Source organism: Phyllopteryx taeniolatus, chromosome 1 (genome assembly GCF_024500385.1).
Source record: "Phyllopteryx taeniolatus isolate TA_2022b chromosome 1, UOR_Ptae_1.2, whole genome shotgun sequence".
In the NCBI taxonomy this organism is placed as follows: Eukaryota; Metazoa; Chordata; class Actinopteri; order Syngnathiformes; family Syngnathidae; genus Phyllopteryx; species Phyllopteryx taeniolatus.
In genome coordinates, this window is record NC_084502.1 from 49,649,893 (window position 1) to 49,675,425 (window position 25,533).

A 25,533-nucleotide genomic window follows, 5' to 3' on the forward strand; every position below is an offset into this window, starting at 1 on the left:
CACGGCTTTCAGCGAGGGGTACTCCGCCGTCGAGACAGCATTCACACTCATAGAGCCCACGCCAACGGAGTCAGGCTCAGCCGTCCGCCCCTCAACGTCAACGACCCTAGCTTCCACAACCCGACCTGCCTGGGCGCGATCCTCGTGGCTATCAGCAGCAGCAGGTCTCACTATTGCATTGTTATGCGGGCACGCCACCCGTTTATGACTCAAAACATTTAATGCTTCCCGAGCTTGCATACACAGTTTACATTCCTTCCTCATGACGAACACGGAAAGAAACATCCAACGTCTGCGTCGGAGAGTCTAAAAACATGAAAACCTGTCATCTAAATGATTAAACATGCTTCAGTTTTTCATCCTTACATCCTAGCCAAACATTACGAAAACCTCTAGCAAACTTACCAAAACGCTTCAGCTCCCGTTCCAGTGCCTCGTTCAAAATAAACGGATAAATAAACTCAGTGATCCGTGTTGACGGTACGGCCAGCGGGCAAACTGGGATAAACTTGTCATTTAGAATTAATCCATTCTCTATAAGTTCCATTACATGATTTTGATGTTTAAAAAACACGACCACTGCTTTATTCATGCGGGATGCATTTGAGATATGCAAATATCCCACCTGTTCGCCAACAGCCAGTAGCACTTGCTCCACCGTGAAGCTAGGCTATGGCACAATCCACACACCATGCCTCAGAAACGGTGGTGTCTCAGGCGGCGCCATCTGGCCACGAGGCACGGACAAACCGTACGAAAACAAGACAAACCTCTATTTATACACCAAAAGCCTACAACGTGAAGCTACAATAATAACACTGTGAGAAAACAAGTATTTACATAAATATACAAATTTGTTCTTCCAAGTCTCCCTCACACTTCTCTGAAACACACCACCACAGAAGAAGAAGAAGAAGAACCAGCAGCAGCAGAAGAAGAAGAGACTTTTGGCTTTTCTGTCAGTTCGCTACAGCAAGTCACTTGCATGAATAACTGATTAACTAGATGTCCTAGGCAAATGAAATTAAGTAGGCTACATGTTGAAAAGTAAGAGTAATTCCTAAAAAAGTCAAAATATCAAAACGGATATAGATTTTATAACTGATTTGAAAACACTTTGCCCAATGTACACCATCTGTGACACGACACATCTTTTTAGCCTCACACTGATGTTTTTGAGCCATTCCAAATCTGCTTTCGACTTGGTGTATTTTTATTGAATTTACTCAAAAATGCACTGCACAGTCTTGTTTGACAGTACTCAACCATATTCTAACAAACAAAATGCCTATTTGTTGCTTGTGAATGTCATTCTTTGCCTGGAAAAAAAAGGAAACGTCGAACTAAACTTAAATTTTAGCTCCAGTTGAACATTAAGTTTAGTCCATTTTTTACAGAGGCCCTACGCAGCCGCCTTCTCGGTCGATTTTGCAGCATAATTAAACGTATCATCTGGTCATCTAGGTCCATTTGTTCTAGCAGACTCTGTTCCACGGTCGCTATTGTTGTTGCTTTGTTCCTTGTTACGGAAAGGAAAGGAAAAACGGCTATTGGAAATGGCCAATAAATGCAGAGGTAACTCCACCCTGTGGTGTCCTAGCCATTACCAGCCGTAGCAACACCCCAGACTTGGAGGAGAACTGCAGTACACTTTCAAAAGTGCACATGGGTTGCGCTCGAGTATAAAGGCAAACTGTGTGTGGGATAGCCTCAGTGACGTCAGCGCGGTTGCCGTCCGCGCGAGTATAAGTCTATATGTGGGAGACGGTTTGGGTTTCTTCTTAGGTTCATTCATTTATGTGACTAAAGTTTTTTTTTTTTTTTTACCAGTCTTGTTCAGCTGCATGACCATGCAGAGTGGTGGATCTGTATGCCGACAGTTTTGGTGTTCAGCAGGGGAGTTTGAAATACTCCCTCTGCTTATTTGCAAATGTTTTAATTATTCTGATGTTTATTGAAAATTCAGCCGGACAGAAAAAGAGTTTTAGGGGACAGACAGAGGGACAGAACGGACAAGGGGGATATGGGTGCAAACCACAGCTGAAAAATAGTTAGTCTAGATATTTGACCACGTTACAACAGTCAAATCATGTTCGTATTTGTGTATGGGGGGGAGGACATGCAACAACTAACCAATAGAACACAATGAGAGAGGACAGAAAAGAGCAAGACAGGACAGGGTGTGGGAAATGAGCAAGGCAGTGACAGTGACCAAGTCAACAATCTTCACCTTCTTTTATTGGGTCGATGACGCTATCAGGTATGTTCGGTGATTTCAGAAAGGAGTTTTCTTCACAAGACGTTTCTCGTGTGAAAAAGCTTTCTCAAACGTCTCTTGTGCGCACGATGACCAAACTTTATGGTGCGTGCAAGAAACATGTTTTATTTTTATTTTCCATAGAAGACATTTCATCTTCATTTTGTTCCCTTTTCTTAACTAATATTTTATGTTTGTTTTATACAACATGAGTGTTAAGTTCATTTGTACATTATAAAATAATCTGTAATCAGTCATTTTGAAGATGCAATATCAGCAACAAAATTTGAGGAAGCATGCACACGTATGTGTGTGAGCCCCTGTGCGTGATGGATTGGAGATGTTGGTTGTTTGCTGTTAATGGGGTCCTGAGGTGATGCTCAACCCTGAAAGGAGTCCCTGATTGGATTGATCCACTGCCCTTTGGTTTACAATTAAAACAGTTTAATAGTGCACTCTCCCAGAGGGCATGCTGGATCCGTGTCCCTTTTGCGCCTTGGGGCAGGAAAAACAAAAGTGCCGTGAGAGGAAGGAGATGGGAACCTCTTGGGAACAGTGAAACAGCATCGGAGCCCTCCATTGCTGGGCTTCCTGCCAAGATAATGTTTCATCTCAACCAGCATTTCCTTGTTATCGGAAAACATGAGTACAAGTAATAATCATAGTAGCTGCTTGGGTTTCTCCTACAGCAGTAAAGGTTGTTGGTCATAATCTTTACATGTACATTAAGAAAACAAATATTCGTCCATCCATCCATAGCCAACACTGGTTATCCTGGTTAGGGTTGGGGGGCGCTAGAGCCTATCCCAGGACTTTGGGCGAAAGGCGGACTACAACCTGAACTGGTCGGCAGTCAGTCGCAGGGCACATATAGACACGGACACACATTCGCACTCACATTCATACCATCACTGAGTGGGAACCGAACCCACGCTGCCCGCACCAAAGTCACCATCAGTGAGTCAAAACAAATATTGTAAATACAAATTTAAACCGCACTTCTAAAATGCGTGTAAAGTCCCTAATATGAGGGTGTTTGACTGACTTTTTAAAGCTCACTTAACACGCCCAGACTATTGGCATGTATACTGTACATGTTCATCAATGGAATATTGAATCCAGCGTTTTTCGCATGCTTCAAGCTCCGTATTTATGGTAACAACATTTAATTCACAAGAGAAGAAAAGGAGGCCGGGTGGAGGGTGTGTTTACACAGATGAGGAAATACATTCATCCTCCATCAGTTTAAACAAAATCTTACAAAGGTGGCGCAGCATACCTGTATAATATGAAACCTCTGTTTAAAAAGGTGACACCATGATGAAGCAAATCCATATATCAAACATTTATCATAAAAATTTAACATTGTCTATTCTAGGGGTGTCAAACTAATTTTTGCCACGGGCCACATTGTTGGTAAGGTTTCCCTCAGAGGGCTGCTATGACCGTGAAACCATATGTTTCATCTTCTCATCATAGTATTATGTATACACAAAAAAATGATAGATAAGTTTTCAAATCAGAAGTCAAGAATACTAGTTTGTTCAACTATTGTTCAAGTTACTGTAAAAATAGGGGTTTGGTAACCCCCCCCCCAAAAATGCTTGCAATATCTCAATGTTATTATTTATGATATATTACAATGTGAAATTTTGGTACAGAATCATGTAAGTTGAGGCAAATGATTTGCTTTCGCTGGCCACATAAAATGATGTGGCGGGCCGGATGTGCCCCTCGGGCTGCGGGTTTGACATCCCTGTTATTTGGCTTTATTATATCCTCTTTGATACTCTTCTTCTGAAAGGTGTTGCTTGAGAATTAAAATACAGTAAAAGTTTTTGTTTTAACAGTACATGATTTCACATCAAATTATTATTTGGTGTCTTTGGTGTTAATGTTGTTTACTTGTTTGACTCTGTAGCAAGTATTTTGAGGTACTCCTAAGTTAGTTTACATACAGAGAGTTACAGGAAAATACACTGTATCACAAGCCAAAGGCCAAAGCAGGACTCCTGTGGTTAAAGCATTTTCATTTCAAGTGGGCCAAATCAATTATATTAAAAGTTAACAAATGAAAATTGCTGCTGTAATTTGGTTCTTTAAATAAGCCATGCAACTTTCTATGATCCAAGGTTTTGAACGGGTGTCATACTGGTGTGTGGCCACAGCGGGCACATCTGATGTTGCTCACAGTGGTCCTCAATGCGTTCAAGGAGCTTGTGTGTCTGCCCAGACACATGAAAAATTAGAGGGAACATTGCTCCTAACTGACTGACAACTACTGTATCAATGAATCATTTGTACTGTTGATTATATGTGGACCCGATGAAGATTAGCAAACTGGTACGGCAGAAGCTAAAGGGGATGTCGGCAGCGGCTGCTGCTTGACACAGTCATTGATATTTTCACCAAAATACTTTGCCTACAACACCAAAAATAGTCAATATCCCAAGTAATTTAGCATAGGATCGCCAGCACTTGCTGAAATTATGATCATCCATTGATTTTGAGTTAATAAACAACAGACAATGGCGGCCTTTTTCATTTTCATTTTCCGGGACACACTGAGAGCAAGCGCATCGTCAGATTTACTTCTCAGAAAACAAGAATAATAATATTGAATCACGTCCATATAGTTTTCTTTTGTGTCCGAATCCTACAAACATGTGATTTTTGACACCGAAAACTCTTTTTGCAGTCAGATTTGCGCTGTAACAGCCATGAGGAATGTTTTTATCATTGTCAAAACTTCCAAGAAATACTAACGTAACGTTAATGAAAACACATAAGAATCTGAAAAGTATTCCTGTTGACGTCATTGCCTCCGAATAAAGGAGGACAGGGTTGTCAAACTTTTTTGTTGTTGTTGCAGGCCATATTATAGTATATATTATATATAAATAGAGGGCCGTTACGATTGTGGCTCATCATATTATTATATATACACAACCAATTGATGGATAAGAAGTTTTTAAATCAGAAGTCTAGGATAATTGTTTGTTCAACTATTGCTCAGTTACTGTAAAAAGGGTTTTGGTAAAAAAAAATAAAAAATAAAAAATATGCTTTCATTATTTCAACTTTATTATTTATTACAGAAGACAATTTGATGTTGATGCACATGATTTGATTTGCTTTCACTGGCCACATAAAATGATGTGGTGGGCCGGATTTGGCTCCTGGGCCATGAGCTTGACATGTGTGATTTAGAGTCATGAAATCCTTAAATTCCTTGCAATTGTACGCTGAGGAACATTGTCCTTAAACTGTTCGACTATTTTCTCACGCACTTGTTCACACAGAGGTGAACCTCGCCCCAACTTAGCTTGTGAATGACTGAGCCATTCAGGGAAGCTCCTTTTATACCCAAACATGGCACCCTCCTGTTCCCAATTAGCCTGTTCACCTGTGGGATGTTCCAAACAGGTGTTTGATGAGCATTCCTCAACATTCCTACAGTCTTTTTTGCCACCTGTCCCAGCTTTTTTGGAACGTGTTGCAGCCATAAAATTCGAAGTTAATGATTATTTGCTAAAAACAATAAAGGTGATCAGTTTGAACATTAAATAGCTTGTCTTTGTAGTGTATTCAATTAAATATAGGCAGAACATGATTTGCAAATCATTGTGTTCTGCTTTTATTTATGTTTAACACAACGTCCCAACTTCATTGGAATTGGGGTTGTACTTCTCTCTCACTCCAGACTTCCACATGCAGTACCATACTTCCTTTCTGGGTACTCTGTCATACGCTTTCACTAGATCCACAAAGACACAATGTAGTTCCTTCTGATCTTCTCTGTACTTTTCCATCAACAACCTCAAGGCAAATAATGCATCTGTGGTATCTTTTCTAGGCATGAATCCATACTGTTGCTCCCAAATACTCACTTCTGTCCTGAGTTTAGCCTCCACTACTCTTTTCCATAGCTTCATTGTGTGGCTCATCAAATGTATTCCACTATAGTTCCCAGAGCTCTGCACATCACCCTTGTTCTTAAAAATGGGCACCAGCACACTTTTCCTCCATTCCTCAGGCATCTTATCACCCGCTAGAATTCTGTTGAACAAGCTGGTCAAAAACTCCACAGCCACCTCTCCTTGATGCTTCCATATCTCCACAGGAATGTCATCAGCACCAACTGCCTTGCCATTTTTCATCCTCTTTAATGCCTTTTTAACTTCCCACTTACTAATCATTGCCAATTCCTGTCCCACCACACTTGGCTCCTCTACTCTTCCTTCTCTCTCATTTTCCTCATTCATCAACTCCTCGAAGTATTCTTTCCATCTAGCTAGCATACTGCTGGCACCAGTCAACATATTTCCATCTCTATCCTTAATCACCCTAACCTGCTGCATATCCTTCCCATCTCTATCCCTCTGTCTGGCCAACCTGTATAGATAATTTTCTCCTCCTTTAGTGTCCAACCTGCCATACATGTCATCATATGCCTCTTGTTTGGCCTTTGCCACCTCTACCTTTGCCCTGTGTCGCATCTCTCTGTATTCCTTTCGCCTCTCCTCGGTCCTCTCAGTGTCCCACTTCTCAGCTAACCTTTTTCCTTGTATGATTTCCTGTACTGTGAGGTTCCACCACCAAGTCTCATTCTCTCCTTTCCTGCCAGAAGATACACCAAGTACTCTCCTGCCTGCCTCTCTGATCACCTTAGCTGCAGTGGTCCAGTCTTCTGGAAGTTCCTCCTGTCCAGCGAGAGCCTGTCTCACCTCTTCCCCAAAAGCTGCACAACGCTCGTCCTGTCTCAGCTTCCACCACATGGTTCTCTGCTCTGCCTTTGTCTTCCTAATCTTCCTCCCCACCACCAGAGTCATTTTACACACCACCATCCTATGCTGTCTAGCCACACGGTCCCCGACCACTACCTTACAGTCGGTAACCTCCTTCAGATTACATCGTCTGCACAAGATGTAATCCACCTGCGTGCTCCTACATCCGCTCTTGTAGGTCACCCTATGTTCCTGCCTCTTCTGGAAAAAAAGGTTCACTACAGCCATTTGCATCCTTGTTGCAAAGTCTACCACCATCTGTCCGTCCAAGTTCCTTTCCTGGATGCCGTACTTACCCATCACTTCTTCATCACCCCTGTGCCTTGACCCTAGCACTATTCCGTGAATAACAACTGAAGATGGTCTGCTGCCCCTTTGCTTCTTAAGGCGGTCACTCAAAGCAGTCTCTTGTTCTTCGTCTTTGATCTTGGACACACACTTTTTGACTGTGCTCCAGTCTATCAGCTTACCCATACACATTTTGCAACCTTTGGAAAATGTTTAGTGATGGCTCCACTTCCAAAGCAAGAAATTAAATCACTGTTCTCTGTACCATCACCGTCTTGCCTTCGGGCTGGGCGGGGACTGGCTACATTGTGGGTCTAGCGGGTTGGTGGTGGGCGTCTCGGATAGCTTCGTTAGGTCCCTGTGGGTGGCCGGTTTTCAGGGCGCCTCAGTAGGGCCAACCTGGATCCCCCGGTGTAGGAGGTGTCCCGTCCACTGGGCTGCTGTTGGGTAGACTCCTGGGCCCTGCCTCTCGATTGTAGACTCCTGGGCCCTGCCTCTTGATTGTAGACTCCTGGGCCCTGCCTCTCGATTGGGTGGCCTGGGGTGCTCAGCCCCCACGGTGCAGGCACAGCAATTAGAGGACACTTCTAGCGGTTATAGTGCATGCGAAATGGTGTCATTTCACTTGCATGTGTCTGCAGACACACACCCCTGGGACTTATTCACTGCGTTTGGGGCAACTCATTACGACAAATAACTTATAACTATGCAACTTTCTTGGGTATCCCTTCACTTACACTCTGGTCCTACAGATGTTTATAATTTACATTGCCACTCCCACCACACTTCAGTTGTACAGCCAGGTCCACGACGCCTGTCCTGCATGCTTGCCCTCCTGTCCCTGTCCCATCCAATCCTGTCTTATATTGTCCTGTCCTTCCCTCACAGGGTGCAGCACTACTGACCCATACAACACTCGAATCCAGTGTCATTGTCCTAATCGTATAATGCTTTACTTTCCTCATCTTGTTTACAGTTAATGCTTTGTCTTTTGTTGTCTTCTTTTCCTATATTATTTCGTTACCGTATTTTCACAACCATAAGGCGCACCGTATTAGAAGGCGCAGTCTCAGTTATGGGGTCTATTTCTGTATTTAACACACACATAAGGCGCACCCTATTATTGGGCGCAGGCATGGTCAAACATACGCTCGCTTAAAACATACGGTAGCATGCATGCATGCTAAAACAATGTTTTTAAAAAGGCAGCGGGAGCAAAACTGAGTTCGGTTGTACTTTATTGAAGTATTTAACAATGTACTCACGTTATTTTTTTATCAATACTCATCCACAAATCCATCAAAGTCCTCATCTTCTGTATCCGAAATGAACAGCTGGGCAAGTTCTCAATCAAACATGCCAGGTTCCATCTCATCATTGTCTCGTTGCCGTGCGGCTCCTCAGAAATGATGCCGGCTTTCAAGAAAGCTTGAACAACACTGCAAGCAGATACGTTAGCCCAAGCATCCACAATCCATTCACAAATTGTGGCCTAACTCGCCCGGCGCTGCCTCCTTCTCTCAGTAAAGCTGTGTTCGCCATCTGTCATCCATCGCTCCCACACCGCTCGCAACTTCACTTTGAATGCCCTGTTTACACCGATTTCCAGCGGTTGGAGTTCCTTCGTCAAGCCTCCCGGAATGATGGCAAGCTCCGAGTTATTGCACTCTGTCGAATTGCGACTGTAGAGACGCTTCTCCCGGCTGTTCTTTGCTCATTAATCCATTGCTTAAGTTGATCTTCCAACTCGGGCCACCTCGCCTTTTTTCCGCGGAAAATCAGATTCGTCTTCTTGACTTGGCGAAGCTCGTTTTCCTGCTTCCTCCACTTGCGAACCATGCATTCGTTGATCTTGAATTATCTCGCGGCTGCTCGATTCCCATGTTCCTCCACGTAACTGATAGCTTGTAGTTTAAACTGTGCTTCGTAAGTGTGTCTCTTCGTAGGTGCCATTTTTGGGGTCCTTAGCCAAACCGATGTTGTTTTGCACAATGCACACCACGGCACTATATACCTATTGGGGGCGTGCCTTTAGCGTCCTCCTTCACGCACACCCGTCCCCCTTTAACGGCCGCATGCTGTCCTCAGTCACGGCCGCCTTTCCTCTATATAAGCATCAGGAAATGCTCCCAGTCATCAAGCAGAGCGCTCATCACACAACAACATTTATAGATTTTGGAACTCGGTGCACACATGAGGCTCGCCGAATTATAAGGCTCCCTGTCCATTTTGGAGAAAATTTAAGACTTTTAAGTGCGCCTTATGGTCGTGAAAATACAGTACCTTTTCACTCTCTCTCCTTTGTTTTTTCTGTCACTCTCCTTTAAAGACGTTGTTCTGTTCGACTGAATGACTGTAATTCTCAATAAATATCAATCAGAATACAAAGAAACCACAGTGGCATTTTAGAAAGTCCACTGTGACACAGTAAAACTGTTCCGGCATAAAAGGGATACAGATCTTCCGTTCTGCTTGACATAACAACCGAACAGGACAAAAAAAAATTATAATAATAATGATTAAAAAAAGAAATAAAAAGACATTCAATCACAGCTCTACTTATGACAGGCATCCAACAATAATGGCTGACATGAAGAGGACAGGCTTAAACAAAACCTTTTTAAAATAACCTCTCAAGCAAGTATTTAAACTACAAACCTGTATAAAACGTTAAACAAAAACAGACTCCATCCATTCATTCATATTAAACACCGATTATCCTGGTTAAGGTCGTGGGGTGCTGGAGCCTATCCGAGCTGACTTCGGGCGAAAGGCAGACTACACCCTGAACTGGTCAGTCGCACGGCACATATAGACATGGACAACCATTTGCACTCACACCGTCACTGTCCCACTGAATTGAACCCACGCTGCCCGCACCAAAGTCAGGCGAGTGTACCACTACACCATCAGTGACCAAACAGAATACAATGATTTGCAAATCCTTTTCAATCTAAATTCAATACACTACAAATACAAGATATGTTCAAAGTGATAAACCTTTGTTTTTTTTGCAAATATTCACTCATTTTGACTTTGATGCCTGCAACACGTTCCAAAACGTGGGACAGGGGCATGTTTACCACTGTGTTACATCACCTTTCTTTTTAACAACACACAATAAGTGTTTGGAAACTAAGGACACGAAGTGTTGAAGCTTGATGTACATCTTGCTTGATGTACAACTTCAGTTTCTCAACACTCCAGTGTCTCCATTGTCATATTTTGCCCTCTATAAGGGACATCCCTGAAAAAAGATGTTGCTTGGATGGCAGCATATGTTGCTCAAAAACCTGTAAGTATCGTTCAACATTAATGGTGCCTTCACAGCTCAGAATCAGACTCAGAATCAGAATCCTCTTTATTTGCCAAGTATTTCAAAAGCACTCAAGGAATTTGTCTCCGGTAGTTGGAGCCGCTCTAGTACGACAATAGATATCCATTTTGACAAAAAAATACTCTTGAGACATAAAAACACACTACGGAGAGTCACTGAGCCTCTAGCAATTTAATGGCAAGAGGGAAGAAGCTGTTGGACTGTCAACATGTTTTAGTCTGGATTGTTTGATAGCGCCTACCTGAGGGAAAGAGCTGGAAGACGTGGTGGCCAGAATGTGAAGGGTCCAAGAGGATTTTGCATGCTCTTGTCTTAGTTCTGGCAGCGTGCAAGTCCTCAAGGGTGGATAGGGGGGTATCGACGATTTTTCCGGCAGTCGTGATTGTCCTTTGCAGTTGGAGTTTGTCCTTTTTTGTGGCAGCACCAAACCAGGCTGTGATGGATGAACACAGGACTGATTCGATGACTGCTGTGTGGAACTGCCTCAACAGCTCCTGTGGCAGGCCGTGCTTCCTCAGAAGCCGCAGGACGTACATCCTCTGCTGGCCCTTTTTGAGGATGGAGTTGATGTTGATCACCCACTTCACGTCCTGAGAGACTGTAATTCCCAGGAACTTGAAGGTTTCAACGGTTGACACATGGCAGTTGGACAGCGTAAGGGGCAGCTGTGGTGAACGATGCTTCCTGAAGTCCACGATCATTCTACAGTCTTGAGCGTGTTCCAGGTTTTGTCGGCCGCACCAAAGCTCCAGCCGCTCCACTTCGTGTCTATATGCAGACTCGTCAAGTTAACCATGCCATGGGCATTAACACACGCCCATACCATCACAGATGCTGGCTTTTGAATCGTGTTGACAACATTCTAGATGGTCCTTTTCCTCAATGGCCTGGAGGACATGACGTCCATGATTTATGAAAATAATTTCAAATGTGAACTCGTCAGACCACAGCACACTTTTCCACTTGGTGCCAGTCCATCTCAGATGAACTCGGGGCCAGAGAAGCTGGCGAGATATCTTGGTGTTGTTGATATATGGTCCTCGCTTTGTATGATAGAGTTTTAACTTGCATATATAGATATCGCGATGAACTGTGTTAACTGGCAATGTTTTCAATTGTACATTGAGAAAGGTTGTTCCAAAAAGTGTTGGACTATTTGCTCACGTAGTTGTTCACAAAGTGGCGAGCCTCGCCCCATCCCTGCTTATGAAGAATTGAGCTTTTCGGGGATGCTCCTTTCCTACCCAATCATGACATTCACCTGTTTCCAAATAACCTGATCACCTGTGGAATGTTCCAAACAGGTGGGTTTTTTTTTTAAGCATTCTTCAACTTTCCCAGTTCTTCAACTTTTTTTTGCCCTCATTCATCGGTTTGAACATCAAATATATTGTTTTTGTAATGTATTTAATTGAAGCTTGCTTGAAAAGTATTTTCAAATCATTGCATTGTTTTCATTTATGTTTTATGCGACATCGCAACTTCATTGGAACAGGGTTTTGTACAAACTGTGATGATTTCAGGAAATTTTTCATTTATCACTAGGTTAAAAATTAAATTCGGGTCATTACTTTTTGACTGCTCCTTGTAGAATCTTGTGAATGCTGGGTGTGTTATATTCCAGTCGTGGATGGCAGAGGGGGGAGGTAGTGGACGGAGTTCACCATCCTGACAGCCTGATGCATCAAACTGTTTGACACTCTTGCGTAAAGGGCCTGGAGACTCCAAGGCAGGAGGCTGAAAAAGAAGTGTGAGCAGTGGGAGGTGTCACCAGCGATGCTGATGGCTCTGCAGTTGAGGTGGATGAGGAAAATGTCTGTCATTGAGGGCAGAGGGGCGCCGATGATCTTGCTGGCTGTATTCACTATGGTTTGCAGAGTCTTCTGGCAGAAGGAAGTGCAGCCTCTGTACCACACAGCAAAGGCTGTCATTTCGTTTTTATAAGTTGTTGCATTTGTAAAATAAAATATTTTAAATGGTCTTGTCTGCAAGCTGTGCACGATGTGGCCTCATAAGGATTCCATCATAGCTGAAGACCCTCTCAACTGGAGCACTTCAAGCTGGCATTTAAAATGCTCTCCTTGCAACTGGTAAAATTAGTTTACTATGTCTTTTGAAATAACATTTTTATAAATTAAATTATTCATTTAAAACTATGTTTATGCTTCATTTAAATTTCAAATAAATTTAAAATCATATTTATCGCATATGTTGTACTGTACTGTCTTTTAGACATGGTCAAGTTAAGTCACAAGTCATGAAAAGAGTGCGTTCCAGTTCAAGTCAAAATGACTCAATGACTGGAGTCCTTATCTTTGCTTCATAGGGTGCGCGTTGCTGGTACTGCTGCTGTAATGTGTGCGTGCGTATGCGTGCGTGTGTGTGTGTGTGTGTGTGTGTGTTTTTGGGGTGGTGCGGTTTTTGGGGGTGGTGCGGTGGGGGTTAATCACAACCAGCAGAATTTATGTACAGACCCTTTCCAAAAATTGGAAAAGTTTATTTATTTCCACAATTCCATTCAAAAAGTTAAACTTTCATATATTATAGATTCAGGGCCCATAATTGAAACAATTTTAAGTATTTATTTGTATATTTTACATAATTTTGGCTTCCAGCTCATAAAACCCACAGAATCAGGAATTTAAAAAATTAGAATACTGTGAATAAATCACCATTTACTTCTCAGTTTTTGTAGAAAAAAAAGAAAGAAATTAGGGTCACATTAAATCAATCAAAATATGGTACTTTCAAAACAATATGTTAATCTTCAACACTTGGTTGGGAATCCCTTTGCTTTAATCACTGCCTCGTTGCGCCGTGGCATTGAAGCAATCAGCCTGTGGCATTGCCTGGGAGTTACGGAATCCCAGATTTTCTTGATGCTTGCTACCAGTTCTTCTTTGTTTTTGGGTCTGGTGCCCCTCGTTTTCCTCTAGATAATACCCCATAGATTCTCAATGGGGTTTAGATCTGGCGAGTTGGCTGGCCAGTCAAGCACTGTGATGCCATGGACATCACGCCAGGTTTTGGTGCTTCTGGCAGTATGGGCAGGGGCCAGGTCCTGCTGCAAGATGAAATCTGCATCTCCATACAGATCCTCAGCAGAAGGAAAGATGAAGTCCTTTAAAACATTCTGGTAGACTGTTGCGGTGACCTGGAATTTAAGAAAGCAGAGTTAGCCAACACCCACACTGGACATTGCACCCCAAATCATGACTGACTGTGGATATTTCACACTGGACCACAAGCAGCTTGGGTTATGTTCTTCACCAGTCTTCCTCCAAACCCTTTGACCTTGATTCCCGAATAAAAGACACACTTTACTGTACTTTCATCGGAAGAGAGAACCTTGGACCACTGGCCAACAGTCCAGTACTTCTTCTCCTTGGACCAGTTGAGACACTTCCTACGTTGGATCTGGCTCAGAAGTGGCTTGACCCGAGGAACCCGACAGTTGTAGCCCATCTCCCGGATACGGCCGAATGGGGTGTTTTTTGATGCTGTAACTCTCGCCTCATTCCACTCTGTCTGGATCTTTGCTAGATTCTTGAATCTTCTCTGTTTGATAATTCGTTAAAGCCCACGGTCATCTCTTTTGCTGGTGCATCTTCTCCTGCCACATTTTGTCCTTCCACTAGACTTTCCATTGATATGCTTGGACACAGCACTCTGTGAACAGCCAGTCTCCTTAGCTATGAACGTTTTTGGCTTAACCATCCTATTGAGGATATCAATGATGGTCTTCTGGCCAGTTGGCAAGTCTGCAGTCTTCCCCATATTGAACCCAACTGAGACAATTGAAACAAACTGAAGCATTTTAATGACACCAGAGGAAACCTTTGCAGGTACTTTGAGTTTAGTGTGTGACACTCAGTTTAAAACATTTATGGTGTGCAAAATTTGGGCTGATTTGTTCACAGTATGCTAATTTTTTGAATTCCTGATTACGTGGGTTTTATGAGCTGGAAGCCCAAATTAAGTAAAAATAAACAAATAAATACTTGAAATTGTTTAAATTGTGGGCCCTGAATCTATTATCTATGAAAGTTTAACTTTTTGAATGGAATTATGGAACTAAATCAACTTTCCAATTTCTAAATACATTTTTTTGGCAAGGGTCTGTAAATCCGGCGGCACGGTAGCCGACTGGTTAGAGCGTCAGCCTCACAGTTCTGAGGTGCGGGGTTCAATCCCCGTCCCCGCCTGTGTGGAGTTTGCATGTTCTCCCCGTGCCTGCGTGGGTTTTCTCCGGGCACTCCGGTTTCCTCCCACATCCCAAAAACATGCATTAATTGGAGACTCTAAATTGCCCGTAGGCATGACTGTGAGTGCGAATGGTTGTTTGTTTCTATGTGTCCTGCGATTGGCTGGCAACCAGTTCAGGGTGTACCCCGCCCCTTGCCCGATGACAGCTGGGATAGGCTCCAGCACGCCCGCGACCCTAGTGAGGAGAAGCGGCTCAGAAAATGGATGGATGGATGGGTCTGTAAATCCCTCAGATGTTAGAAGGGTCAACACTTATAGTAGAACAAAACAAACCAAAAAAATTTATTTTAAATATGACACATCACAGAAAAAGAGTCTTGTTAACAAGCCAGATAATGAATGAATGAATTTTTAAAAATCGCAACGGATGTAAAATCAGGTTTCAAAATGGTCAAGAAAAGACATTATGTTGCTAAATTCTCTCAAAATTCCATCTCCCCGGAGCTTTCAGCTGTCAATCAAAGACGTGCCTTCTCTCTCGCACGGCTCCTAAGTGGGGAGAGGAGAATTTCCAGCGACGGAAACTGCACTGGCTCTCACCCGCTGCAGAGAAACAGCCTCTGAGCCGGCATAATGACCATATGCTGTACCGCCAGAACAATTTTGAAATTCAGCGGGACAACCTACTTCAGTGGCCTCCAAAGGGTGCGGCATAAGCAGCCACACGCGGGCGACGTGCACCGGCCCCCCGCATGATATTTTTTTCTCCTCCTCATCACCCCGCGACGTGCTCCCGACAACTGGGAGGCTGACGCCCGTAACGCTGTTGTGCTGGACTTCCAGAGGGTACTTTAACTCCTGTTGGGCTGGCAATGGGCCACGTGGCCTCACAACGCAACTCAACGCGCGTGAAGCCAGACGGCAAGACATGTAGCCCAATTAATACAAAACACTTTACACATCAGGGTAGATGTATTTTTTTTTAGTTGTGGGCATAGTTTGATGGCCAGTTGCACGCTATACAGGTAGTAATGAGTTGCATGGAATAAGGGCGCTTGGTGTTTATATTGTGGTGGAGGGAACCCGTGCCAAAAAGTAAATGTCACAGCCTGTTGTCATCACAAGGCTAGTTCTTAGCTCCGCCCCAAAAACCCGGCCGAAAGATATGAAGAATGAGTCCAAAGCCTATCTCAACAATTCAGTTCTAAATTGTTCTCAGTCTTTGCACATTTCCTGCACTTACCGTCAAACATATTTAATGTATTTAGAAACAAAACACGAAAATTAGTTTAGTTCAGCTTTAATGCTAAACTCTACCAGCTGAGAACAGCGCTTATCCACAACAGCAGCATTCTGGCACCAAGCATCACTGATGTAAACACAGACTCTCCATCCACGAGTCTACTTCCTTCCACGGAGACTCAGTGAGCATGATAGCATGTGAGCTTCGCTAGCTGCATAGAGGAGTCCAGGATGTTGTCAGTGAGACACGATTCCATAAAAAGTCGAACAGTGACAGTCTGTCACATAATGCTGCGCAGAGTTCAGGAGCTGTATGTGGTTCATTGTATTGTCTACTGAGCGAACATTAGCAAGGATGAGTGATGGTATTGTGGGTCTGTGTGGGCTAGTGGCAAGCAGAGCCTGGATGCTTCGGTGCTTACCTCGTTTTCATGTCCTCTCCCTCTGCCTCCGGGGCATCCTCCCCAGCTGTAATGCAGCAGGCGATGGAACAGAGTACAGTGCATGTAAACTGGCACTTCACAGATAAGTGTGAAAAAATGTAGAGACCAAACTTACTGTTAATAAACCCATTCATTTGTGCATAAATGTAGTCACTTTGTTGAGCAACATTCAAGAAACTATAAAAGAGAGAAATGCCCTGGTCTAGTTTGAAAACCGGGCCCTCCACAAAGCTCATTTTGGCTAAAGTGAGTTTTGCCACTGTCTTCATCACGCTTGTTGACAAAAGGATGCAGCTCACGCTGCTCCCTCAATAAATCCCAGGCGCGCACAAAAGCTCTCTGTGGACTGCTGCTGAATAGATTAATAAGATTTCCATAATTAGAAAGGCCTCTAACAATAGGATCCCTCAGCCTTTGTCTCAGGGCCAACGTGATTGTCCGAACCGTGAGCGTCAGCTGGATGCTCGTCCACTACAATGGCCGCACAGACAGTCAGGCGGTCAGCAGAGGAACATCTGTCCCCCCTGGGACCATGCAACACTCACACATGCAGTGGGAAGTTTGAATGTGCATATCCTTAAGCTCTTCTTGTAGCCAGCTGAGGTCACTGGTCAGCAGAAAGACCGGCGTTTTCAAATGTTTACTTCGCAAAGCAAATTTCTTTATATAGCGCATTTCATACACAAGGGCTTTACATAATAAAAAACATTTAAAAACAAAGAGAAAAACAGCTTATAAACATTTGAAACAAAGAAAAGAAAAAGAAAATAAAATAAAAATACAATTAAAACAGAGCACAGTGCTAGAAATATCATATAGAAAAAAGAAGAGTTTTTAACCTGCACTTAAAAACATGCACAATTGGGGCTGACATCACTTCTGTTGGCAACTTATTCCATTTGTGTGCAGCATCATACCTAAATGCTGCTTCACCATGTTTGCTTTGGACTCCACTATGAGACCTGAGTCTGTCGATCTCAGAGCCCTACTGGGTTTATATTCCATTAGCTTTCATTCATGTATTCAGTACTTAAACCGTTTGGTGATTTATCGACCAGTAGCAGAACTTTAAAACATATTCTAAAGCTGACTGGAAGCCAGTGTAAAGACTTTAGAATTGGAGTAATATGCTCTGACCTTTTTATTCTGGTCAGTACCCGAGCTGCAGCACTCTGAATGAGCTGCAGCTGTTTAATGCTCTTTTTAGGGAGTCCAGTCAGAAGACCATTACAATAGTCAAGTCTACTAGAGATAAAAGCATGGATGAGCTTCTCCTGGTCTGCTTGGCACATGCAAACCTTCATTCTGGATATGTTCTTCAGATGGTAGAAGGCAGTTTTAGTAATTGATTTGATATGACTGTTGAAAGTCAGGTCGGAATTTATCAGAACACCAAGGTTTCGGACTTGGTCTTTGGTTTTTAAAGAGAGTGACTCCAGGTATTTAGTAACACCAATTCTATTTTATTTATTGCCATAAACAATTATCTCAGTTTTGTTGTGGTTTAATTGAAGAAAAATTTGGCTCATCCAGATATGTATCTGTTTTAGACATTGACACAACACCTCAATTGAACTGTAGTCATCTGGAGACACTGCTAGATATAACTGTGTGTCATCTGCATAGCTATGCATAGCAGTTCTGAAAGGTCCTCCATTAATTTTCTGTTGTATCTTCGAGCACTATAAATTATTAAAACAATAACCTTTGGGTCACCTTTAAGTAAAAAACAGAGATATTCAAAAGAGCTAAAATCACCCAGTATAATTTCTTTACACTGAAATAATGACTAAAAAATAACAGCAATACCATTGCCTTTTTTTCATAAAGTTAAAATTTGCTGGTGTTGCCTCATTTAAAATGGTATTACAGCTACTTTCTGTTAACCACGTTTCATTTAGAAACAAAACGTCCAGATCATGGGTTGTAATGATGTCATTAATCAACATTGATTTATTACCCAGTGACCTGATATTGAAATGAGCTCGTCTCGCAGAGATAACTGGCGACAATGGTTTGATAGTCACATTTTATCCTCACTAAGTTTGTAGTTCCACTCTTTTTGTGCCATATTTCTTTGACCAACTTTATGTTCCTTGTAATTACAGGGATCAAAAATGCCTGATCTCCATAGGGGTCTGACTTATTCTGGAAAAGACCCCGCAGATATCAATCACTTACAGCCAATCATAAAAGGTTTGGCAGTGCGTCTGCTCAGTGAGTAGAACTGAGCAATTATATTTTTTTGCTCTTAATAAATGCAGGTTTTTAATCACTATTCCTCCTCTATCCCGAGTAGCATTGACAGAAGTGCACCATGAGGGATGCATGTGTCACATGCCACTGAATGTTTGTAGGATCTTAAACCCTATGACTCAAACTCATGCTCTAAATAGGTTTTAAAAACACACGTATGTCATCTTCATAAAAGGAATTTCAGAGCACTTTATGAGGAGTACTTGTCTGCTTTCGCTGCACATAGTGAGGAGGAACATGACAATTGCATGTATAACAGTCAATAAAAGACGAGTAAATATCAAAAGTGACAAAAAAAGTGACTTATGTCTCTTCAAGGAGTTTTACATTTTTTTTAATTTAAAACCCATGAAATAAAAATTGGAGATGGAACTATTATGGTTGTGTGTTAAATTGGGGTGTGTGTAGGTGTGTGTGTGTTTGTGTGTGAGCGCACACACGTGCGTGTCACAGATTCAATGAATGTATAATGTTTGCAAAAAAATAAAATAATAAAATTCTTGTACCCATCTGAGCCCTTTGTGTCTCTGCTGGGTCAATATAGTCAATATATAATTTAAATTCAAAACTTTTAAAAATCTACAAAGAAAAGAATAAGGCTCACAGATGAAGTTTTATCCTATTTTTTCAAGGCCCACACTTCATTACACATGAGACCCACTGGACTTTATCACCCTGTTTGTCCTCAATGTACAAACATCCACATATTTACATCTCAAGCCTTGACATCTCGCCACAACCTTGACGAAGTGACGCTACACTGCTACATGTTTTCAGCCTTCAACGATGTCCAAAATAAATGTCCAACATTGTCTGTCCGTTAAATCTCTTTTTAAAATAATAAATGTTTGATCTGCTTTCCACTAGCCGCCAATTGCATATCACTGTTTTCAACATCTAATGTTGCAGCCCGAGTTAAATCTAGTGAGAGAATGTGCACATTGTCCTGATTTAGAAAATTGTATTCTTGGTTTCCATCTCCACAACAGTGCTGCCGCGTAGATTATAGCTTTTGGATTGCTAACACTTTAAATGCGCCACCATTGGTCACACAGAGTACAGTAAATGCATAACAAACTACGGTATGTACCTTTAGAGAGTAACTATTCTCCGTTTCAACACTTCCTGAGGGGCATGTGGGGAGCTGTCCAGCACATTGGTCGGTGGCGGTGGGAGGGAGTAGTGGGGATTTACTGTGAAAGAAGTCCATTCTGCAGTGGCAGTACGCTGATGATGGAGTGGACAGCAGTTAGCCCGAGTACTCTAATGTCCGCTCTGGCCCGCTTCGAGAGGACGTAGCGCCTGCTGTCGACTTTGCCCTCTCTTCCTCCCACCTTCCTTCCATGGCTCCCTCCCTGCTGGAGCTTTTATGAGTTCCCCTGGGCTCTCATCCATCTCTGTCACACACAGGTCCTATTATTGGGGCTGCTCAGAAACTGGTCAGGCTGCAGATGGGAAGGGCCTGCAGGACATAGTAGCACAAAGAGCAGGACAAAGAGCTGGGATTCAGTCCACACACATACGAAGTCATTGGAGTGTCTCAGGTTTGATGAGTGTGAGAAGCGGTTCTGGCAAATCTTGGCCGTGGCAGTTGTCAGAGCCGAAAGCTTAAGGGAAGTACTTGAACTACTTTTGCCTTTGGGAATTTAAGGCAGTGGATTTGAATATGAAGGACGTGATAATCCCACAGCCATCTGGTCTGCTGGTCTCATCTGACTGAATAGATAATGTGCGTAATCTGAAAACACACAGTCGGAGGTTTGGAGAGAGAGTAAAGAAAGAGTGGTTTAGCAGTGAGTGAAATCTCCGGCTGCAGATATCGAGATTTGATTTACAATGCAATAAGAAGCCTGGCTCCACATGCACAGACAGCCATGAATAATGAATCATCATGAAAAGCAGTAAGGCCAGTGGCTTTTTTTATGTACCGCTTTTGCGTTCTCTCTCTCTCTCTTTTTCTTGCTGACTCCTCTCCACCTCAGGCTAATTTGTGACAGTTCAATAATGCCAAGCTATGTGTGGAATGTCAAACTAGTACCTCAGCGTGAGGTAGCACAAGTCTTTATGAAGTAGTTGTGATAACGTTTGCAAGTCGGCACACAGAGTGAATGTAGTTAGAGTTCCATCCATCCATTTTCTGTAACGCTTATCCTCACTAGGATCACAGGCGTGCTGGAACCTATCCCAGCTATCTTCGGGCGAGAGGCGGGGTACACCCTGAATCGGTCGCCAGCCAATCGCAGGGCACAAACAGGGAAACAAACAACCATTCGCACTCACATTCACACCTACGGCCAATTTAGAGTCTTCAATCAACCTACCACGCATGTTTATGGGATGTGGGAGGAAACCAGAGTACCCGGAGAAAACCCACGCAGGCACAGGGAGAACATGCAAACTCCACACAGGCGGAGCCGGAATTTGAACCCTGGTCCTCAGAACTGTGAGGCAGATGTGCTAACCAGTCGTCCACCGTGCTGCCGCAGTTAGAGTTCCATCCATCCATTTTCAACACCGCTTATCCTGGTTAGGGTCGCAGGGCGCTGGAGCCTATCCCTGCTGACTTTGGGCGAAAGGCGGACTACACCCTGAACTGGTCGGCAGTCAGTCGCAGGGCACATATAGACACGGACAACCATTCGCACTCACATTTGCACCGTCACTGAGTGGGAACTGATCCCACGCTGCCCGCACCAAAGTCAGGCGAGTGTACCACTACACCGCAGTTAGAGGTGATATATATATATAAAAAAAACTTTTTATAGACCTTTTTTGCGAGGCATGCAAGTGAACGCTTGTGGCCCCCTCATCCGCTGTGCTGTTATTTTGTTCCGGAAAATCACACACTTGCAGTGGGATCCATTGATTAAACATACTTTCCAGTCAAAGCAATGTGCTTTGGCCACAAGAACAGACATTCCACTTTTTCCAATTTTCGATGGGAGACTGTGCTGGTTAATAGCACACTATGCTACACTTCCAAACCCAACCCCCTCATCTTTCTTTCTCACACTCTCGAAACCACTGTCCACCAGCACAGTCACCCTCCACCTTCCATCCCCTCACTCTGACCAGCCGACCTTGGGGCCTGTGGAGCTCTGTTGTATGCTGGGTGGGTGGGTGTATTGGTGGGTGGTAAATAGGGGTGCAGGGCAGAGAGAGGAGACATTCAGGTCAGCATGCTCTGAGAGACCTGTAGATGCTGACAGTATACAGAAAATTGTGGTGGGATCTTATCAGCGCTCCAACATATGCTGGGAAAACTGCACAGCAGCATATACAGCTTGCAGACCTGCTTTCACCCATGCCCCAATTTACCCCCCTCTTCACCTGCAGCATCCTCTTTTTCTCTGATAAAAGTGAGCAGTGTTTGCTAGGTAGCACAGGACAGTGGTGCTGCAAAAGGCCAAAGCAAATCACGACGTGCCTTGAGTCGATTAAAGCTGACTTTGAACGAAATGCAGGTACACCGTGGACAGGACGCCAGTCAATCACAGGGCACATTTGAGAAAACAAGCATTCACACTCACATTCACGCCTACCGTATGAACAATTTAGAGTCTTCATTCAACCTAAAATCCATGTTTTTAGAATATGGGAGGAAGCCTGAGTACCCAGAGAAAACCCATAGAGGAAATATAGAGCCGTTTTTTTCTTTTTGACCAGCATTTTTTTCCCCCCACAGAGCTTTGAAGCCATGCTCCCCCTTTAACATCCTGACAGGGTTTGTGTACCCCTCCACACACTGTTCTTCTTTTTTTTTCGGCTTGTCCCTTTAGGGGCCGCCACAGGGCGTCATCCTTTTCCATGTAAACCTATCTCCTGCATCCTCCTCTTGAACACCAACTCCCCTCATGTCTTCCCTCACGACATCCATCAACCTTCTCTTTGGTTTTCCTCTAGCTCTCTTGCCTGTCAGCTCCATCCTCATCATCCTTCTACGAATATACTCACCAATTCTCCTCTGGACGTGTCCAAACCATCGAAGTCTGCTCTCTCTCTAACTTTATCTCCAAAACATCAAACCTTGGCTGTCCCTCTGATGAGCTCATTTCTAATTTTATCCAACCTGGTCACCCCAAGAGCGAACCTCAACATCTTCATTTCTGCCACCTCCAGCTCTGCTTCCTGTTGTCTTTTCAGTGCCACTGTCTCTAATCCATACATCATAGCTGGCCTCACCACTCTTTTATAAACTTTGCCCTTCATCCGAGCAGAGACTTCTGTCACATAACACACCTGACACCTTCCTCCACCCGTTCCAACCTGCTTGGACACGTTTCTTCACTTCCTGACCACACTCACCATTGCTCTGGACGGTTGACCCCAAGTATTTAAAGTCCTCCACCCTTGCTATCTCTTCTCCCTGTAGCCTCACTCTTCCCCCAACACCCCTCTCATTCATGCACATATATATTCTGTTTTACTTCAGCTAATCTTCATTCCTCTGCTTTCCAGTGCATGCCTCCATCTTTCTAACTGTTCCTCCACCTGTTCCCTGCTTTCACTGCAGATCACAATGTCATCTGCAAATATCGGGGATTCCCGTCTAACCTCATCTGTCAGCCTATCCATCACCACTGCAAACAGGAAGGGGCTCAGGGCTGATCCCTGATGCAGTCCCACCTCCACCTTAAATTTGTCTGTCACACCTACAGCACACCTCACCACTGTTCTGCTGCCCTCGTACATGTCCTGTATTATTCTAACATACTTCTCTGCCACTCCAGACTTCCGCATGCAGTACTACAGTTCCTCTCTGGGTACTCTGTCATAGGCTTTCTCTAGATCTACAAAGACACAATGTAGATCCTTCTGACCTTCTCTGTACTTTTCCATCAACATCCTCAAAGCAAATAATGCATCTGTGGTACTCTTTCTAGGCATGAAACCATACTGTTGCTCGTAAATACTTACTTCTGTCCTGAGTCTAGCCTCCACTACTCTTTCCCACAACTTCATTGTGTGGCTCATCAACTTTATTCCTCTATAGTTCCCACAGCTCTGCACATCACCCTTGTTCTTAAAAATGGGCACCAGCACACTTTTCCTCCATTCCTCAGGTATCTTCTCACGCGCTAAAATGCTATTGAACAAGCTGGTAAAAAATTCCACAGCCACCTCTCCTAGATGCTTCCATACCTCCACAGGAATGTCATCAGAACCAACTGCCTTTCCATTTTTCATCCTCTTTTATGCCTTTCTAACTTCCCCTTTAGTAATCATTGCCACTTTATTATTTATTACAGAAGACAATTTGATGTTGATGCACATGATTTGATTTGCTTTCACTGGCCACATAAAATGATGTGGTGGGCTGGACGTGTGATTTAGAGTCATGAAATCCTTAAATTCCTTGCAATTGTACGCTGAGGAACATTGTCCTTAAACTGTTCGACCATTTTCTCACGCACTTTTTCACAAAGAGGTGAACCTCGCCCCAACTTAGCTTGTGAATGACTGAGCCATTCAGGGAAGCTCCTTTTATACCCAAACATGGCACCCTCCTGTTCCCAATTAGCCTGTTCACCTGTGGGATGTTCCAAACAGGTGTTTGATGAGCATTCCTCAACTTTCTCAGTCTTTTTTGTCACCTGTCCCAGCTTTTTTGGAACGTGTTGCAGCCATAAAATTTGAAGTTAATGATTATTTGCTAAAAACAATAAAGGTGATCAGTTTGAACATTAAATAGCTTGTCTTTGTAGTGTATTCAATTAAATATAGGTAGAACATGATTTGCAAATCATTGTGTTCTGCTTTTATTTATGTTTAACACAACGTCCCAACTTCATTGGAATTGGGGTTGTACTTCTCTCTCACTCCAGACTTCCACATGCAGTACCATACTTCCTTTCTGGGTACTCTGTCATACGCTTTCACTAGATCCACAAAGACACAATGTAGTTCCTTCTGATCTTCTCTGTACTTATCCATCAACATCCTCAAGGCAAATAATGCATCTGTGGTATCTTTTCTAGGCATGAATCCATACTGTTGCTCCCAAATACTCACTTCTGTCCTGAGTTTAGCCTCCACTACTCTTTTCCATAGCTTCATTGTGTGGCTCATCAAATGTATTCCACTATAGTTCCCAGAGCTCTGCACATCACCCTTGTTCTTAAAAATGGGCACCAGCACACTTTTCCTCCATTCCTCAGGCATCTTATCACCCGCTAGAATTCTGTTGAACAAGCTGGTCAAAAACTCCACAGCCACCTCTCCTTGATGCTTCCATACCTCCACAGGAATGTCATCAGCACCAACTGCCTTGCCATTTTTCATCCTCTTTAATGCCTTTTTAACTTCCCACTTACTAATCATTGCCAATTCCTGTCCCACCACACTTGGCTCTACTCTTCCTTCTCTCTCATTTTCCTCATTCATTAACTCCTCAAAGTATTCTTTCCATCTATCTAGCACACTACTGGCACCAGTCAACATATTTCCATCTCTATCCTTAATCACCCTAACCTACTGCACATCCTTCCCATCTCTATCCCTCAGTCTGGCCAACCTGTTTTGATCCTTTTCTCCTTCGTTAGTGTCCAACCTGGCATACATGTCATCATATACCTCTTGTTTGGCCTTTGCCACCTCTACCTTTGCCTTATGACGCATCTCAATGTATTCCTTTCGCCTCTCCTCGGTCCTCTCAGTTTCCCACTTCTTCTTAACTAACCTTTTTCCTTGTATGATTTCCTGTACTGTGAGGTTCCA

At 43.3% G+C, this 25,533-nt stretch overlaps 1 protein-coding gene across 4 annotated transcripts in view; it reads left to right on the forward strand.

The window, feature by feature from the left end:
* Positions 1–25,533, forward strand: part of fignl2 (fidgetin like 2) — a 543,953-nt gene that overhangs the window by 21,430 nt on the left and 496,990 nt on the right. The window contains exon 1 of one of the 4 annotated variants that reach the window (XM_061747746.1): positions 20,236–20,717. The exons of the other annotated variants lie outside the window; for them this stretch is intronic. Coding sequence (XP_061603730.1) covers positions 20,708–20,717 — 10 coding nt within the window. The 5' untranslated portion in view covers positions 20,236–20,707. Of the gene's footprint in view, positions 1–20,235; positions 20,718–25,533 lie in introns of those variants that run through there. 4 annotated transcript variants of the gene reach the window in all.